The 19,884-nt window shown below is 33.1% G+C and overlaps 1 protein-coding gene across 7 annotated transcripts in view; it reads right to left on the bottom strand.

Moving 5' to 3' along the window:
* Positions 1 to 1,243: 1,243 nt before the first annotated feature.
* Positions 1,244 to 19,884, bottom strand: part of CHD1 (chromodomain helicase DNA binding protein 1) — a 73,859-nt gene continuing 55,218 nt past the window's right edge. For 2 of the 7 annotated variants that reach the window (XM_054684458.2, XM_054684460.2), the window contains 12 exons: positions 19,613 to 19,743; positions 18,438 to 18,576; positions 18,068 to 18,218; positions 16,717 to 16,833; positions 15,785 to 15,913; positions 15,035 to 15,298; positions 14,516 to 14,656; positions 9,429 to 9,607; positions 5,998 to 6,094; positions 4,986 to 5,037; positions 4,203 to 4,413; positions 1,244 to 2,767 (listed from right to left, as the gene is read on the bottom strand). In XM_054684458.2, the coding sequence (XP_054540433.2) occupies positions 2,422 to 2,767; positions 4,203 to 4,413; positions 4,986 to 5,037; positions 5,998 to 6,094; positions 9,429 to 9,607; positions 14,516 to 14,656; positions 15,035 to 15,298; positions 15,785 to 15,913; positions 16,717 to 16,833; positions 18,068 to 18,218; positions 18,438 to 18,576; positions 19,613 to 19,743 (1,957 nt within the window). In that variant the 3' untranslated portion in view covers positions 1,244 to 2,421. The remainder of the gene's footprint in view (positions 2,768 to 4,202; positions 4,414 to 4,985; positions 5,038 to 5,997; positions 6,095 to 9,428; positions 9,608 to 14,515; positions 14,657 to 15,034; positions 15,299 to 15,784; positions 15,914 to 16,716; positions 16,834 to 18,067; positions 18,219 to 18,437; positions 18,577 to 19,612; positions 19,744 to 19,884) is intronic. The other 5 variants (XR_010157279.1, XM_054684459.2, XM_517850.8 and 2 more) reach the window with 5 other exon arrangements.

Genomic DNA, 19,884 nt, shown 5'->3' on the forward strand with positions numbered 1-19,884 from the left:
AAGATTATCTTTATAAGCAAACAGGCTATTGCTTTTAGTAAGAATTATTTATTGTATAAAAGTGGAAGGTTAATTGGTACAGTACATAATCTCTCACCCTTGAAAAATTAAACATAACTGGATAAAAATAAGAGCAGAATGAAAACAGAATATTTTATGTAGAATGTTCTGCTATATTTATGTACTAATGTTCTTCACCATTGCGTCTTAATTTTTCTTACTGATTTCTTACAAAAAATGAACATATTTTGTCATTTGATAAATGTACATACAGTTCTATATTTTTCATTCAACTCAGCTAACTAGCTGACTGAAACTTTCAACTAAATGTAGCACTATTTAAAAAATTAGAGCCTTATCTCAGAAAATGCAACATTGTTCTGTGAAATTTGTACAATATAATGCAAATATCTCAGCTAAAAAGTAATAAATTAAAAAATGCCAGCCACCATCTTATGACTTAAGCATTATGAATTAGTCAAATGCTATCTTGTGGAATAAAATAGTCATACTAAATGTAAAGAAAAGTGATAAAAGTTTCAAAAATGTGTGCCAGGACTACCTTCATTACTATTTAATTATAAATTAGATGTTTAAAAAACTGAGCTACTCCCTCACATGTTCTCTCATATACCAGAAAAGAAACAAAGCATTATTCTTCTTCAGGGTAACTGTATCAGAAAGAGAAATTACTGCAAAACAAAACAAAAAGCAAAAAAACCCACAAGCTTTTATACACATAAACCTAATTGGACAAAGGAAAATATTAAAAAATACACCTATGGACAAATATCTGTAGGTTGCTCCCACAGCTAACTAACAGTGACACACAGAGCAATACTAGAGAAATTATGTCCACATACTTATATTCATCAAAGATTCAAATTTGTTACATCAAAGCATACATGCAAGAATGTGTGCCACATGACTTAAAAACTTCCCGCTGAATATAAAACAAAATAAAAATCTGTGAATAAATATAAAGCATCCCATAATAATATCTGTAGGAAGCCAAAAGGGGCCAACAAAAATGTCTATGACCTAAGTTTTACTTCATAGGAATATTCATAGTCTCCAAAACAGATTTAGTTGTAATGCTACACATTACAAATATTCAACTGCTTACCAAAATACTTTTTCTGGCAGCAAAATGTTACTTAAAAACGGGGGTGGGGGGCGGTGGTGGTGGTGGTAAGTGCTTGAGGGAGTAAGAATGCAGCAGAAAATTACAGGAGCCCACATATCCTTTTTCTTAAATTTAATTTGTCATATATAACGTTTTTATATACAATCAGTGTGCATTGTAACAGTTTATATTAAAAGTCAATCAAGTTTATCTAAAATGTTAACCTGGCTGCATAGCACATTTGACATTATTGCCCACATGAAACGGGAAAACAAACGGATTTACAATAACTTTTGGCCATTTTGGATTCTGAAAAGTGTTTATACACCTACCCTTTAAAACCAGATGCATCTGAAAAAAATGTTTCCAGAGCATGCAGTTTAGATTTTACATATCTCGCCATTTTTTAAAACTACAAACACAATATTGACTAAAAAAGGAAAAAAAAGGGAATAACATGTATCTAATAAAATATTCAGTATAAAAAGAGGACTAATGGAATTAAGTGGCCCCTTTCCCCATTTTTACATTCTAAACAATAATTCCATCAAGACAAATCATTAAAAAGTGTTATTACACTGATTTTTTTTTTTTTTAATAAGAAGGCCTGAGTTGGTAGGGAAAGGAACAGTCAAAAAAAGCCTGAGAAAGGGAAGGAAGTAAGGAAAGTTCCTTTAATATTTACAATAATTTACAGCCATTTTTTTTTGTAAAAAGGCATAATAGATCACAAACAGGAAATTCCTGGCTATTTTACAGATATAAGTACAGAATTTAAATATTCAAGCTTGTGATGAAAAGCGGCAAGGTGGTCGCAGTGTACAATGTAAACAAGTAGCTTTGGAAATGAACAAAGTCCTTGAGTGTTTTTCTTTATTAAGAAAGAACTCTCTTTCATTCCTTCCTGAAACGTGATCACAGGTCAGAGTAAAGTTCATATATAAACATAATTTAAATGGAGGTCAGTCTAAAATCACTGACTTAAAAACAGTTTTATCCAGCCTGTATGGGAGGGCAGTGTTGAGGTCCCTGTAATAGTAAACATTTTCCATTTCTTTAAAAAAGAAAACAAAAAAACGTACTACAATTCTGTAGTACAGTGCAGCATAATCCTTAAATATAAAAATATTTTCTCTTCTGTTGGGATAATAGACCTTGCATCCTGGAAAGAAGTAACAATACTGCTACTGATAGAAGATCTGTTTATATCTTTCAAGTCATGTAAGGCAATTACTGTGTTGGTTTATGATATATGGCTAAAAGAAAAGTCCAGAAAGACGAAGTATCAGTTTTTGTTATGTTTTCCGACTACTCCAGGTATGCTCCGGTGTATTTTTGTGTTCAACTGAATGTTCAAATGGAGATCTGGAGCCATAAGGAGATCTCTGATCTAGTGGTGACCTAGGGCCACTGCTGGAAGCTCTGTGGTCCATTTGCCAGTCTGAGTGATACCTATAATCCCTGGAAGATTTATGGTGCATATATTCAGAACTTGACCGGTGGTCTGAATGTAACCGATGATCTGAGTGAGAACGATGATCAGAATGAGATCTATCTTTTAAACTTCCTTCCAAATTTGACCTGTGATCTCTACTCCTGTGATCATCCAGTTTTCTGTGTTTCTCTCTGTCACTGTAATATCTAATAAAGAAAAATTGAGAATTTTAGACAAATCATGCAAATTAAAATGTTTCCAAATAAAAGATAACTAAAAAACATAAAAATACCTTAAAACATGTTTTTAATTGTATAGAAACTCAGTGTTTCATTATAAAACTTACTAAATTAACTCAAAAATCACTGGATATATCTCTTTGGAAAAACTATTTGATTCATAAAACTAAAGCGAACCATACAAAACCCCTAAAATAACATCTAATTTCACATGGCTATTTTAGATAATTAGCTGCTTTTTATTTTACACATCATTTATATGACTGCATCTTAATTAAGATTATTACAACTATCTGAAATACTCCTGAGACCAGAGCCTTTTATCAACCTCTAAGCAGGAAAAAGTTTAAAAATGCTAGAATGCAGTCTATGCTGAAAAATTTTTCACTGGTTGCTGATGCCTATTAAAAGCTTCCTCAAGTTTGACTAGTTACATAGTAAGACTCGACACATGAATCATTACGAAATTTACTCCATACAAACATGTGACAGCTTGATAAAAAATAAATGTGGCAGTTTAATGAGAATTATTCTCTAAAATGAGTGCCTTTTCCAAACTGACACACACACAACTGTAACTATATTGCATAAGCCTGTGAAATATATACTATAAATCTGCCTTTTCCTTTTAATTATTTGACCCCTTCAAATAACAGCCATTCTACAACTGATGTGTTCATAGTGTTGACAGAGGTTCTCAAAGAAATTATTGTAATGAACACTAAAATACAAAGAATGTCTTCTAATTTGTTTCTTCTACTTACTATAAAAGCATAAATACTATAAATCTCAGTTTTCAAGTTTACTTTTAGTAGTGATCATTAACTACCGAAAATACTTCTTTATCAATAAAGGAATAAAAAGTATTCTGATGTTATTACACTGAGGTTGCTTACTGTTCAAAGGCTTCAAAAAACAATAAACAAAAAACCTTCCTGGTTCCAATAATATTCCAGATTGCTGAGGTTAAGTTTTACCTCAATGAGATGTGTTCACATATATTAATTTTTCCCGACTTTTTAAAAATATGGAATGCAAAATTTCCTAAACCAAACCTGAATCACTATATCAAGCTTTTATCCCACTTATTATATTTTAAAGAGTATTTGAGCCAATATTCTTCAAAACCAACAATGAACCCCACGCAATTTATAATCATACAACTCCCTACATCACCTTACTACATATTTTGATCTCAATTTTATAATTCAAAATCCATTTTATAGAGAAATTCAGTTCTTAAAATATATACATTTTTCTTAATTATATACAACACCTTTATTTCACAAGATTTGTTTTGACTGCATGAAGATTGAATTGGCTGATAGGTCAAATACAGGAACATCATGATAAGGAGAAAAACATGCATAAGCAAAATTTCTAAAGTGACTGCCAAGTTTACCTGCTGTCTTGCTTGTAGTGATCCCAATCACGATGGTCTTTACCATTACTAAAAGAAGAATAGGGTCTTTTCCTGGAATCACTTTTTTTGTAAGAATCTCCCTGATGTCGGTCTTTATGATGATCATGGTACTGAGTTAAGTGTCTATCAGAGGAATAACTGTCCCTGCTGCTATCATCGTGATTTGTATTCTCTTTTAATCTTTCCACATCTGTTAGATAAGTACAACTTTTATTAATGACCTTAAAAATAATATGTGGCAAAAAAAACTTAGTTGATAGATAACAAGAATTCGTTTCAACCCTTGCCAAAACAAAATCGGTTCCCAAATACAAGCAGTTAAAGCATTTAGAAATGGTGTATAAAAGCAGTACTAAGGATTAATTAAAAAAGGTCGCTTGATTCTGAAATGTCACAAAAACTAAAAAATATGGGACCTATTCCTTTCTCAGACTATACTTTTGTGACTCTGATACAGAAAGAATGCATTACTATTCCAAATTACATAAAAAAGAGTATTTGTTCATTTTAACAGTCATTCTACAATTTCTAGAAACTGAGAAAAGGATGATTAAAAGGATAATAAACTAAAATGAACTACAGTTTAAGAGAATACATTTTACATAATAATGTAGGCATGTATCAGAATTACTGTATCTCCTTAATATAAAGGTACTTATAAATAAAAACAAGGTAAGAACCTTTTTTATCATTTGGTTTATTTAAAACAAAAATTAAAAAATTTTTTTAAATTTATTTTCCCAATCAGTAAGGCTTACATACCTGGATTTCTAATCACGTGAGGATTCAAGTTGCTGTTTTGATCATTGTTTTGCTAAAATAAATGCACATATGTGTAAGAATCTTTAGGTGACTTCACAAACTTACAAAAAAGCAGAGATAATTCTTAGAAAATACTGATAATGAAGTCTTCACACAAGATATTAGAATGTTTATGTGTGTATATATACATGTATGACATTTATAGATCTCCATTTTTAAAGTATGAACTACTTGTCCCATGACTTAAAGATATTTTTTCACTTTGAAATAAACTGACTTAACAGAAAGGTTGCAAAAATACTGAGTTCCCTTCATCTAGCTTCTCCTAATGTTAATATCTTATACAAACATAGTATAATGATCAAAACCAAATAATTAACATTGGTATAACACTATTAATTGAAGAACAGACTTCATTCAGATTTCACATTTTTCCACTAATGTTCTTTATCTGCTCGGGGATTCGATCTGGAAGCCCATATTACACTTAGTTGTCACGTCTTCCTCTGGGACAGCTCCTTAGTCTACTGCATGCTCTTAACACTTTAGAAGAGTAGCAGACAGTTATTTTATAGAATATCCCTCAAGTAGGGCTTGTCTGATATTTTCACATAATAACACTTATATATTTTTGGCAAGAATTCCACATAAGTGATGTACCTTTCTCAGTATCAGAGGGTTCATGATGCTGATATGTCTTAACTATTGGTGACATTAACTTTGATCACTTGTTTAAGGTGGGTCAGGCAAGTTTCTCTATAAAGTTATTATTTTCCCTTTATAACTAATAAACATTTCAGAGGAGATCTGCCAATATCCTGTTTTCTTGCCCACTAATTTTACCTCTCTTCTGTGAATCTTGCCTGCAACAATTATTACTGTGGTGGTTCAATGGTGATTTTTAAAATTTATCTTATTCATTCTGTATTTATTAATCAAACTGCTCTGTAAAAAGAATGTCTCAAGGTTTTAATTATATAAATTCAGGGAAAAAATATGATGTCAAGTTTACCTGAGACTCCTGCCGTTTTTTAATAGCGTGCTTATATAATTTATGTAATTTTCTTGCATCAAATTCAGTAAACTTAGATACAAAAATCCACAGGTTTCTAGAAGAATTTTAAAAAAGGCAAATTAAGTTAGTCTGGTGGAAAATATTTAGTTTTTTTCATGGAACTCCTTCCCTCCAGGCACAAACACACATACACATACACAGCCCTCTATGGAACAAACTCTTAAGGATATTAATTTTCCTATGCATTTTTTCAAAACTTCATATATGAATAAGACTCCAGTGAAACTAAACATTAAATTTTACTTCTCTTCCAAATCGCTTCATTTTATAGTCTTTAGAGTGAAAAGCAGTACAATCCTAATTTGAAATGCACCAAAGACATAAATTAAATCAGGAAGTGACTCAGATTCATATTGTGATCCTGATTATGCATATAAGGGACAGGTATGTTAATAACTGGAGTGGAAATACCATCAGATAATATGAATTATGCTTGTAAAGAATTGTCTTAAATAATGCATTAAAAAGTTAACTGTCACTTAATAATGGTAATGTAATGGTCCCAAGAGTAACACAACCAAACACCATAAATGAGGTACAGTTTGCTATCTCTTCCCATCCCAAGGGAGGCATCAGTAATTAATCAGAGACTGTGATTATTTCACAATGCATGTGTATATCAAACCATCAAACTGTATACCTTAAATATATAAGGAACTGTAATTGTCAAATATACCTCCAAAAAGAAAAGGAATGTTAGGTTCTAAGTTAGGGTAGTATCCCTAGAAGATTCAAATATACACTAGAGGTATAATATTTACCTTGAAATATATTTTTAAAATGAACTTTGAGAATATATTGAATGATACCTTACTGAAATGAAATCCACAGAAGAAGGAAAATTCATCTAGCCTTTATATAAATTCACAGACTATCTCGAACATATCTACATTCTACGATTAACTTATAAGGGTAAAAGGTAGGAAGTTAATAAAGTACCTTTTTGTTCCTAAGTAAATTCCTTATAAAAATATATTTTCCCCCCAAAAAATCTAGTCAGGAATCAGATTCTGGTCTTAATTATATCATCCAAATGACTGTCTGATCTTGAACAAAGCACCAGAGCTGAGGCAAGCGTCAGCACTTACACAAACCTAAGAATTAGTGCCTCTTTTAAACAGTTCAGGTCCTAGGTGTTTCCTTTGTCATTCTCCAGTCCCAGCCCTAAAATGCTTTTCATCTGAATCCATTTTTTTCTTCTGTAAAATGGAATAGTAAATATCTGTTCACATTTTCTACAAGTAATACTATTAAAAGGATCAGCTAGAATGAGGCATATTTGATAAGACAAATAAAATACAAATATACATTCTATTTTGGCCATCACTTTATTACAGTCATCTTTAAATAAAAACTAGTCTTGCATTTCAGTTGTTTTTAAGAAATTTGGTCAAAAAATATATTGAAAAAAATTGTAAGCAAAAAACAAAAAGATCCTTATGGTAACCTACTGTAACACTTGCTTAATGCCAACTGTTCTGTAATTGTGGTTTAGATCTCTATCTTCTTTCATTCAGGAAAGAAAGGGAAATATCCCTTAAAGCAAAATAGCTGCGACCTCTACCTCCTGGGTTCAAGCGATTCTCTTGCCTCAGCCTCCTGAGTAGCTGGTTCTATAGGCACATGCCACCATGCCCGACTACTTTTTTTTTTTTTTTTTTTTGTATTTTTAGTAGACCACCGTCTTAGCCAGGATGGTCTCAATCTCCTGACCTTGTGATGCGCCCACCTTGGCCTCCCAACGTGCTGGGATTATAGGCACGAGCCATTGTGCCCAGCCCACAATGACTGTTCTTGAGGGGATCGGGTCAGCCAATGATAGGTCTTAATATAAGGTACTTTTTTTTCTTGTTTCTGCATTAAAAAAAAAAAAATTCCCCCCAGCACTTTGGGAGGCCAAGGCAGGCAGATTGCTTGAGGTCAGGAGTTCAACACCAGCCTGGCTGACATGGTGAAACCCCATCTCTACAAAAAATACAAGAATTAGCCAGGCCTGGTAGCGTGGGCCTGTAGTCCCAGCTACCGAAGAGACTGAGGTGGAAGGATAGCTTGAGCCCAGGAGGCGGAGGATGCAGCGAGCTGAGATTCGCCACTGCACTCCAACCTGGGCAACAGAGTAAGATTCCATCTCAAAAAAATAAATAAATCAAAATAAAATTTCTCCAAGACAGCAAAAGCTATTTTGCTTTATGGGATATTTCCCTCTTTCCCTCCCCATCTCCCCCTTAAGGGAATTTGGTTTAACCAGAGAGAGTGGCAGCAGGAATGAACAATAAGGAATATGAAATCAAAGTAACTGAGAACCAAACAGGGGAAAACCAAAAAGGTAATCTGCCCAACTGAGTAAAGAAAAGTGAGGTGAGAGCATAGCCTTAGGATGTAAAGTGACAGAACACAATGAAAAAGTTAAGTCTCCTGGCTATTAGTCTCTCTTCTTCCAAAGGTTTCCCCACCCTTTCCTTATAACAAACCGAATTTGAAATGGTACCTATTTGTATGTCACTGTGTAACTTTTTTTATTTTACTTAAAATTTTATTTCAAATTCTTTAATTCTTTGCTCATTTTTAAATTTACTTTCAACCAAATTCACTGTGTAATTTCAATAAGATGTTCCTTATTTCTCATCTAGAAAGCAGAAAAGGTAGATATTCTAACTCTTTGAACCTCAAAAATCTAAGCCCTAATTATAAGGATTCAAAAAATTGGTGAAGATACAACTAAGTATTTTCATTCTGTGGTCCTCCATTCTTGGCAAAAGGCATTATTTAAAAGAGAAGTTGCCAGGCTTTCAAATTTTATAGTTCCAGTTAAATGTAAAAGATAGAAGCCAAGCATTTTTACACTAATAAAAGTAGAGAAGAATTTTAATATAATCCTTTAGATTAGCTAAATTTAGCTTTAAGAACAATTTGCACTACATTACCTTTATTTTCCTAATTTTTTGCATTTTACATTGCGTGAGGATGTTAATTTTTACATCTTTATACATGTATCCAGGAGGTAAATTGCTAAATTCAAGCAACAATAAACTTTGTGGGAACACCAACTTCGAAAGATATTACTGATAATAATTTGGTAAATTGCAAAGACTTTTTCAAATAAAATGCAATCTGAATTTTAATGAAACAGCTTTCACTATTTCTTTAAAGGCAGAGATGCCACTTGTTACATACCATGATACATAAGTAACCACTCATAAATAAAAAAATTTAACATTAAAGGGAGAAAAATTAAAACAATCATCCATAGGTTACCTCTTTAAAAATTATCTTGTTACCTAAACTTCAGAATCAGGAAAGAAAACAAACAAAAAAAAAGACAGTTATATAATATAAATTTAACACTTCCTGAAAAGTGTATCACTTACTTTCTCCATTGCTTAATTTGTTCAGGATTTGTATACTCTTTTAGACATTCTGTGATATGGTCTCCAATTTTTATTAAACATTGTCTAGTATGTTCTAGTTGTTCTCTTTCTGAAAGGCCTTTCTCAGGCCTATCAAGTTGTTTCAAAGCTGCTTTAACAGGCCTCATTCTTTCTTTACACTTTAAAATGAGAAAACAAGAATATAAACACATGTATTAAAAACCTAAATTCAACAAGATCTACCTCCTTCAATGATATTTACATGAGTATAATATTATAACACTGTTTGATAGCAAAATAAGCAATTAAATCTCACTTCACAAATCTTATACATCAGGGTTCTTTCCCCTTTAGATTTTCTTCAGGAAAGCAAGCCTTTCCGTTATCATTTAAAATCAGTCTTTGAGTAAGTAAAAGTTTTGGATTTTACTTAGCTTCTACAAAAATGGTTATTTTTTATATTGTAGCACACTATTCTAAGGAGTCTTAAATATAGACTATTAAAAGATAGTAAAATATTTCAGAGTATAATTTAATACCCTACTATCCACTAAATACAGGGTAAAATGATTTTAGCAAAACTATTAAAATCAATATAGCTAGATATATAAACTGTATTCTTCCAAACCTTTGTGATAACAGAAGGTGGCAATAATGGCTTGCTCTTCATATTTTGGGTGGTTGGGGAGTAGAGGGTCAAAGGGTAACTTTTTCCTTGGCCTATACATTCCTGACATGCTAATAAAAGGATGACATATTAAGAATTGCATGTTTTATTGTAGCAATAGGAACTATAACCTTATACCAAAATCAGAATAAAAATATTACTAACAAGGCAACCATCAGATAAAATTTGTAAATGCAAAAACAAATAAAAATTTAACATCACATTCACAGAAAGCAAGCTGGTTTAGTTCTAGGAATATAAGGATGATGGGTCAACATCAGACAATACATTTAGATAATCCAACATCATTTATTAAGAAATTGGGCCAGGCATGGTGGCTCAGGCCTGTAACCCCAGCACTTTGGGAGGCTGAGGCGGGAGGATCACTTGAGTCCAGGAGTTTGAGATCAGCCTGGGCAACAGTAAGATCCTGATTCTATACCAAAAAGAAAAAAAAAAAAAAAATTAGCCAAGCATGGTGGCGCACACCTGTAGTCCCAGCTACTCAGGAGGTCAAGGTGGGAGGACTGTTTGAACCCAGGAGACTGTAATGAGCTGTGATCATGCCACTGGCACTGCAGCCTAGGCAAAAGTGAGACCCTATTTCAAAAAAATAAAATAATAAATCCTCACACCACTGCTTTGAAGGACCTCTCTTATTATAAATAAAATTAGAATTCAGTCAGATCTGATGCTTTAAGAAAGGGAAAATCTTTAATTTCCTTTCTAACTTTTAGTTTATTCATTGCTTTTATGTTTCCTATTTTTTGTTCAACTTTGGCAGTTTATATTCTGTTAGAAAATAATTTATCCAACATATGTAAGTTTAGTACATACTATGTTCTAGGCATTGTTCCAGATGCAGGAAATAGAGCTGTAAGTAAAACAGATCCTGCCTTTATGGAACCTGGACTCTAGTATAAGAGAGCCAGTAAATGAACAAGAAATAGTATGTCAGATGACAACAACTGTGATAAAGAAAAATAAAGGAAGAAAGAGCAGGGAGCTTCCTATCTTATCATAAGCAAGATTTCAGAGAAGGGCAATGTTTGAGAGGACACCTAAAGAAAATGAAGGAGTAAGCCATTCCAAGTAGAGGAAAAAACAAACATGAAAGTCCTAAAACTTGTTTGACATGTTTTTTAAAAAAGTATGAATGCCAGTGTCGCTGGAACCAAGTAAGTGAGAGAAGTGGCCGGCAACGATGGGAGGTGACTAGATGCTACGAGGCTGGTTTCAGGCTAAGAATCTTTTCTCCTAAATGAGATGGAAAGCCACTGGAGTGTTTTAGGCACAGAAATATAACGGTGTGACTTTATTCTCCCTCTAAGTCATGATTACTCTGGTTGCTATGTGGAGTACAAACTGAGGTATGAGTAGGATGGAAGCAATAAGAATAGACCCTGACAATAGTCCTTTGCAATAGTATTTAATCTATTTTATAGAAGAAACTGAAACTTAGAATACAATGACATCTGTCAAACCCAGCTCTAACTGACCTCAGACTCTGCTCTTTCTTGACTGCTAAATTATACTGTCATTTAGGAAGACAACCAGTAAAAGGAAAATCAAGGTGCCAAATGAAGCAAATATGTTTAGAGAGTGACGACCTAGAAAAGGCCATTGAATTTCATAATTACTTAGAGCTATTCCCAAATACAATGGAATTCCTTACTTAGAGGTAAAATCCTATACAAGCCAGAAAGTCTGGCTACAGAGTCCACGTTTAAGAACTATTCCAGTCTTCATTTCCATGATACACACAATATCATTTAAGATTAATGGAGAGGAAATTCATGCATTGTGCACAGCAGGAATTTTTCCATTCCAGCAGTTACATGAAAAAGTCCGAAGATTAAAAAAGAAATGTGAGGGAAAAAAAAGTGGCAAGAGATACAATTTCACCTAATTCATTAGTAGACCACATAGAGAAGGGGAAGTAGCTCCAGTGAAAAGTTTAATGTTTTCACTTCAAAAAAGCTAAAGAATACCACCTCCCCCGACTCCCACCCAATACAGAGTAGGTAAAAAACAAAAACAAAAACAAAAAACAAAAACAAAAACGGTTACCCTTGAAAAAGAAGAAATTCCAGCCTGTGAACCTGCAGAGGAGATAAAAATAAAAGTCCAGAGATAAAAAATATGGCTCAAATAAATAAAATGGAAGATAGGAGCTGCAGCAGCTTTGAATGTCTCCAATACTCCCAGTGACTGGAAGAATGTCATCAGCTCAAAGTAGGGAGAACAAGAGGACTGGTAAAAAACCAATATATTTAAAGAGCATGAACAATATTTGAACTATATTAGGGCATGTTGTGGAATCAGTAGGAAATACATTAGTGGGTTCATTAAATCAACATTGTCTAGTCACGGTGCAAAAGAAGAGAAAGTAGGACAAGAGGATAAGCTGGGGATCTAGAAGGACATAATGGGTTGAAAACAAATATAATTTTAGAAGGTGAAATTTTCCCTCTTTGAAGTATAGCATTTGATTAATACTAGTGATAAAGCTGACACCCAAGTCTAACAAGTGACTGAAGTATGTTAACTGCTCCAATTAGTATAAAAGATTCAGATGCTAGAAATCTCTAAAAAGGAAATATAGGAATATATATTTATATATAAATTTGTGTATATTGTAACTATATATAAACATGACACATCTATATATCAGACTATAAGTGCTTCCTTCAGTTGTGGCTTGTAAGGAAACATTTCCTAGTCCTAGTTAAAGCCAAACTACATTATCGGTCTCATATCACTCAGCCCTTTTTTCTCTAACATTATTATTTCTTCCTGGTTTTGCTCTGCAATTGGACTTTTTAGTCTCACTCTATCTGCTTCACATGTCTGAATTTAGGAACAACATCTACAACAATCACTATCAATTTCTGAGCTTTTCTGAAGACAGCACTGATCTGTAAACTTTACATGTACCAATTCATTTAATCTTCATACTTACTTACCAAATAGCATTCTGCCTCAAGAGTCAGTACTATTAAGCACATACATACTGTTATATTATGTAATTACATAAGTATATAATTATATTCAGTAAATAAATTATGAATACATACATTGAGTAAATTATAAATAAATACATAAATTATAATTATCTTCAGTAAATAAGGTCTTCAGAATAAAGGCACAGATAGTTTCTCCCTCACTTTGAGGAACGCAAAGGCATGACAACATGGAGAATCAGTATATTTGACAAGAGATATGAGATATTGCCAGTCCAAAACAACATCGGTACAAAAACTGAGCCTGTTTAGAAACTCGTAATTTGACAATGCAACGTTATAGCTACTGCATCTACTAACAAAACATTAGGCTCATATTTTGTACATAATTTTTTCTTATTTCACTTTTCTAGTGAAACATTTCATTCTTCTTGTATTTTTTAAAAAATATATTGGTCTGCAAAAGACTGGGAAAAAAACTAGTCCTTAACCATAAATAAGAAGCACTATTACACGTGTGTGTGTGTGTGTACATATTTATTTTTTAATGGCATTGGGAATTTAAAAATTTGAAATACGAGCTGGAGGAAAACAAATTCACTCAAAGTACTTGTTAAACCCCTCTTCTTAAAAGTCTTTATTAAAAAGTCTTTCCGAGTTGCTTCTAAATTTAAGACACCAGCTGGGTGCGATAGCTCCTGCCTGTAATCCCAGCACCTGGGCCCACCTTGGCCTCCTTTTATCTTCGTTTTTTTTGTTTGTTTGTTTGTTTTTTTTTTTGAGATAGAGTCTCGCTGTTGTCGGCCCGGGCTGGAGTGCAATGGTGCAATCTCGGCTCACAGCAACCTCAGCCTTCCAGGTTCCAGCAATTCTCCTGCCTCAGCCTCCCGAGTAGCTGAGATTACAGGTGCTCGCCAACACACCCAGTTAATTTTTGTTTTTTTTCTTAGTAGAGTGTCACCATGTTGGCCAGGTTGGTCTCAAACTCCTAACCTCAGGTGATCCACTGCCTCGGCCTTCCAAAGTGCTGGGTTTACAGGTGTGAGCCACCACACCCAGGCTTATCTCCCTTTTACGCCAAGGAGTTCGAGACCAGCCTGGGTGACATAAAAAGTCCCCATCTTTACAAAAAACTAAAAATTAGCTGGGTATATGGCACATGCCTCTAGTCCCAGCTACTCGAGAGGATGAGGCAGGAGGGGCACTTGAGCCCAGGAGGTTGAAGCTGCAATGGGCCGTGACTGCACCACTGAACTCCAGCCTGGGCGACAGTGAGATGCTAACTCAAAAAAGAAAGAAAAAAAAAAAAAAAAAGACACCCTTCAAATTTCAAATACATTGCTTTTATCAATCTACAATAAATTCAAATGCAGTTCTAAATTAAATGCTATAAATGACAAACTTCAACTTAAATGTTTTATGAGTTAATACTAATAATCAGAAAGTCTAAGGCTTACAATGCTGAATGTCTTCTGATCCAGCTCTTCAGATTCTTCAGAAATGGGAACTGGTTCACCACTTGCCGTGATATGAACTGGAGCATCTGACACTGAAGATTTCTTGGATCTTTCCCTACCATCAGACTTGGATTCACTCAACTAAAGAAAAAGTGAGAAGAAAACAAAAACAAAACCCCAATAGCAACAAAGGCAAAATGACTAACACTTCCAGAAAATAATTACTGTCTCATTTTATTCTACAAGTGCTCATTCTCATTGAATATCCTCATCTATTTTAATTTGTTTTTTTCCCCAATTTTATTTGGGGAAACAATCAAAGCTACTCTGTAATGTTACTCTGAAGGTAAAGCATTAAAGAGTGTTCAGACCTACTATTCTCCTCTACTGCATACCCAAACATGCTTCTGAAGAACTCAGTTATTGAGACTAATAAGGGCTGATATGCAATTTAGTCTCCTAAAATGTAAATATGCTGATTGTTTTTACTTTCTACATTTTTTATTATGATTTGCATACCTTTTCTTCCTTTATGTCTTTTTCTTTCTGTATAGCTTCTTTTACTTTGTTTTCTCTTTTTTCTTTAAAATCTTTTTCCTTTATATCTTTCTTATCCTCTTTTTCTTTTATCTCCCTTTTAAGTTCTTTTTTATTCTCCTTTTCTTTTGCTTCCCTCTTTTCTTCTGGTTCCTTCTTTATATAAACATCTGGCTCAGGTTTTTCTTCACTGTCTCTTTCTGTTTTAATTTTTTTATTTGGATGTTTCACAGAACTGATCTCATCCTGGAAAGTGCAAGTATGGCCAATGTATTACTAACCAAATTTTAACAACAACTAATTTTTCTTCATATGACTACAGATTGCATGTATGTGGATTCTGAAAGAGCCCAGAATCCCCCTAATAATGATACATGCAATGTTTACCTTCCTATAAACTAAAGTAAGCCAGTCCCATTCAAGTTCATAATACAATTAAAAGAGACAGAAGCTCATCGAATTGGCAAATGTTTGAAAAGGAAGGACCTTTGCTCTATGCCTCTAGTGCTATATAATATCTACTGGACAGTTAGAATTCTGTTCTATAATTGAGACTGTTATGAACTATAAGTGCGTGCGCGTGCGCGCGCGCACACACACACACACACACAGACTTCGGTACCTAAAATATAAATTTTAAGGGACTAGTTCAAATTTTAAATGTAAAGTACACAAAAACATGCCATATTCCCTTTCCATAGAAAAGGCTGTTGTTCTAAAACACATTCTTACTTTATCATCATCTTCATCAGACTTCTCTGAAGGCAGAGGAGAAGAATCACTCTTTATTTCCTCTTTCACTTTTATAGACTTCATTGCTTTATTCTTCTTAGCTCTTGCTTTTCTCCTCTTTGAACTTCCCTAAAAATCATTATTTTAATTTTAACCAATTCTACAGATTTCATTTTTAAAAACTTCATAAACATTAAATCCAAGGGCTAGAACACATATTCCTACCTGATCCTTAGTCTATTGGTAATAAGCTGTACCAACATCAGAAACTCAATAAAGGTGATATAACTTAATGAGTCAAATATAATATTAATGTAAATAATAAATACTAGCCAATTACTATTCCTTTAAAAAAAGGATCAGAGAGAAGTAGAAACAAATTTTTTACCCTCTGAGATTATTATGGCCTTCAGCTTAATTCTATAGCACAAGAGACTGCATTAGGAATGATTTTTAACGCTACACAGGTAGTTATTGACATTATGGTCACAGGTAAACTTCTAACAGTTGCTCTAAGTTTCCAATCACCTCCTTTTTGGTGTCTTTTTCCTTCTTTTTCAGTAAGCTTGGCAACCTATGACGCTGTCCCTTAAGCATTCTAATGACTCCAAGTAAAACAGTCATGTAGGCTATGTAGGCTTGATTTCTCAAAAAGTACTCCGCACGCTAAACGAGTTTTCTCTATCCCTCTCAAAAACTAGAAAAAAAAACAGAATCCTACTTCTGAAAGCTATGATTCACCAGTTTTAACATGTATGCTGAGATAATTTAAGGTAAAATTTAAATATGGCAACATCAAATAAAACTACTTAATTACAGAAAAATCCATTTATATAAGCTCATATTGACTTCAGATGTTTAGCATGGTGAAGTAAACAAAATTTACCTTACTAAAAAGTAAACTGGTCTTAGGCATGTGGGCTTTAACTTACCACACCAGAAAGAGCTTCTTTTTTTGCAAGATCTCTACTAAGTAATTTGATGAGGTAGTCTGCACGGGTCTGCAACTGTTTTGCTTGTGGTTTTTTATCGGGATCATCTGGAAGAATCTGAAAAAGCAATAAATTTTTTCAGATTGTCTTAATAAATAACACGAGAAATGTACTGGCTAAAAAATGCTTAACCATTTAAACATATATATAGTTCACCAACAAGTTTCAATTATTAATATTTGTAGGAATAAACTCAATGCAAAATGTATTTTTTATACGTATGCCAGAGCCAAAAATTTAATTTTTCTGAGAATGAATTCTAAACTTCAAAAACTCTCAGATTATCTTTCAAAATGAAAATAGAAAGCATAAGGTTGTAAATTTCCTTCAAATATACAAAAGTGTACTTAACATCCACTATTAAATGTTATATAATCCTTAAACACCTTCCCTTCTCAGTAAAAGTGTACTTATATATAATGTACACAGAAATTCCTAGAATACAAGATGTCATCCTTCTAGAAGAAGACCTAAAGCATACACTGGGAGGAAAGTTTTACAGGGGAATCTAGACTACTTAATTTTTTCTTCACAGTAACAAATGACAAAGCACCAATATCTAAAGGTTCCCAACACACAGGATAAACAATAAGGAAGTTCTCCCAGTGTTTCGCATTTTAGGCAAAAAAAAAAAAAAAAAAAAAATGGATTTCAGCTAGCACAGTGCAACCAAATGACCAAAGATACTACAATGCCGATGTTTTTTAAAAATAAATATAAAAGATTTTAAGGATTTTGTCTTACTGGAATAATAAAATTAATGATGAATGGGTACAAATATATAGTTAGATGGAAGAAATAAGACCTAGTGTTTGATAGGTGAGTAGGGTGACTATAGTTAGCAATAATCTATACATTATAAAATAGCTAGAAAAGAATCACTTAAATGTTCCTAAATATTTAAGGTGATAAATGTTCCAGTTACCCTGATTGCATCTTTATATATTATATGATTGTATCAAATTATCACATGCATCCAAAAATATGTACATCTATTATGCATCAAAAATTTTTTTAAAGCTAATGATGGAATAAGACTTTTAACCTCATAATTTGAAAAATAATACACCTAATGCCTTAATAACATATAATTTCACAGTAACGCAAAATCTCAGAAATCATTTAAATTTGATCCTTTCATGCAAAGCATCTTCTAAACGCACCAAGGTCACACAACCAGCTAGTGCCTTGGTTTCCAGATTTCCATTATTTCCAACATAATTTAAAAGCAAGAATTAGAATAAATTAAATTCAACATGAATGGTTAACAGAATCAGAAATAGATAAATACCTTGTGTGTTAGACTGAGGTCAGGATCCATTTTAATCATTTCCCAGCTTCCATATCCATATTCATAGATGCCAATTAACAAATTGGAATCATCTTCTTTGCCCCAGTCTATATCAAAATGAGCTGCCTTTGTGTGGCATGGGATAGTATACCTGGCATCAAAGTTAATAACTAATGATAAGTTTGTAAGTGCCTTAACTGAAAAATTAATTTTGAAAAACGTGAGTCATTAGAACTTCAAAATAATATGCTTTATTTCTTCCTTTTTTTTTTTTTTCAAAACTAGCCAATAACACCATAAAAATTCAGCACATTGATTTTGCAATTATTGAATAACAAAAATCTTACAATGGAGAAAATAAATCACTCACTGCTTTCTTTCTTCTGGATCAGAAGGAATGGATTTGTGCAAAGGTATTAATTCTTCTTCATGGGAGATGACTAGTTTGGCATTCACCTGTACTCCTGATATTCGGAATGTTGGACCCTTCACTTTTCCGAGTCTACCACCTTGATTTTTTTAAAAAAAAAACCAGTATTTTTAAAAGTATAAAACATAATTCTACAAAACACCAAGCAACTGATGCTATTACTTATGTTATTTAACAATAAGTATTCCTTATTTATATTATTAAGAGATTACTGGAAAACCTTGAACTTCATTACATATGAACAAGTGATTATAATCTTGCAGATGCAAATTCACGAAAAGTATTTATCTAAGTGTTTTACCAATTACATAAGATGGATCAATCTACTAATACCGTCAGCCTCTAAATAAAGAATTATAGGATGATGACTCAGGGTTCACTCTGTCGCCCAGGCTGGAAGTGCAGTGGTGCAATCATTGCTCACTGCAGTCTTGACCTCCTGGGCTCAAGCAACCCTCCCACCTCAATTCACAAGTAACTGAGACTACAAGCACGCACAATCACACCCTGCTAATTTTTATGTTTTCATTTTTCTTAGAGACAGGGTCTCACAATGTTGCCCAGGCTGGTCTCAAACTCCTGGGTTCAAGCTAAACTCCCATCTCAGCCTCCAAAAGTGCTAGGATTACAGGTGTGAGCCACTATGCCCGGTCTGCTTATTAAATTTTATCTAAATAATTTTTATTCAGGTAAATGAACAGCAAAATAAGCATAATAATAAAATAATTATGTCCCAAACCAATATCATATGTGTATATTTGCATATTTTCCCAGTCATCTATACTAAAAAACCTATAGATACTATACATATTGTACTGTGTGTGTGTATATATACACATATATCTATGAATGTACATATGTGTGTGTATAAAACAGTAATTTCTGACCTTACCTCCCAGACAGAAAATGTCAGGGGAATTAAAAACAGATTCTACTGCCTTCGAATTGCAATTCTGTTCTCCATTTCCTATTACCCAGAATAGCTTTACTTTGTTTTATAAATAACCTTTTCAGACTGATGAATAAATAATTTAAGATATAATATCTAGCTCAATAAAGCATATTTTGAAACTTTCATTTACTTCTCTTTTAAATCACTCTCATTTTAATGTTACCTGTTCGTTCTGTTCCTGAAGAACTATCCTTTAATGCTTTAATGCAACCATTATGTACCAATTCTCCCAGTCGTCTAAGGTCTGTTTCTGACTTATCAACTAACTCAGCATCTCGAGCAATTGCATCTAATCTGTAACAAAATAATCCAATTTTCAGGTAAATATGTTAAATGAAGTGGTGCCATTTAAGATTAAGTTTCACCCTATTTCAAGATCTGAATATCACTCTACTGCATGCTCTATATATTCTTGTTCACATAAATGGCAGGAAA

The sequence above is a fragment of the Pan troglodytes genome, chromosome 4, assembly GCF_028858775.2.
Source record: "Pan troglodytes isolate AG18354 chromosome 4, NHGRI_mPanTro3-v2.0_pri, whole genome shotgun sequence".
NCBI classification, from domain to species: Eukaryota; Metazoa; Chordata; class Mammalia; order Primates; family Hominidae; genus Pan; species Pan troglodytes.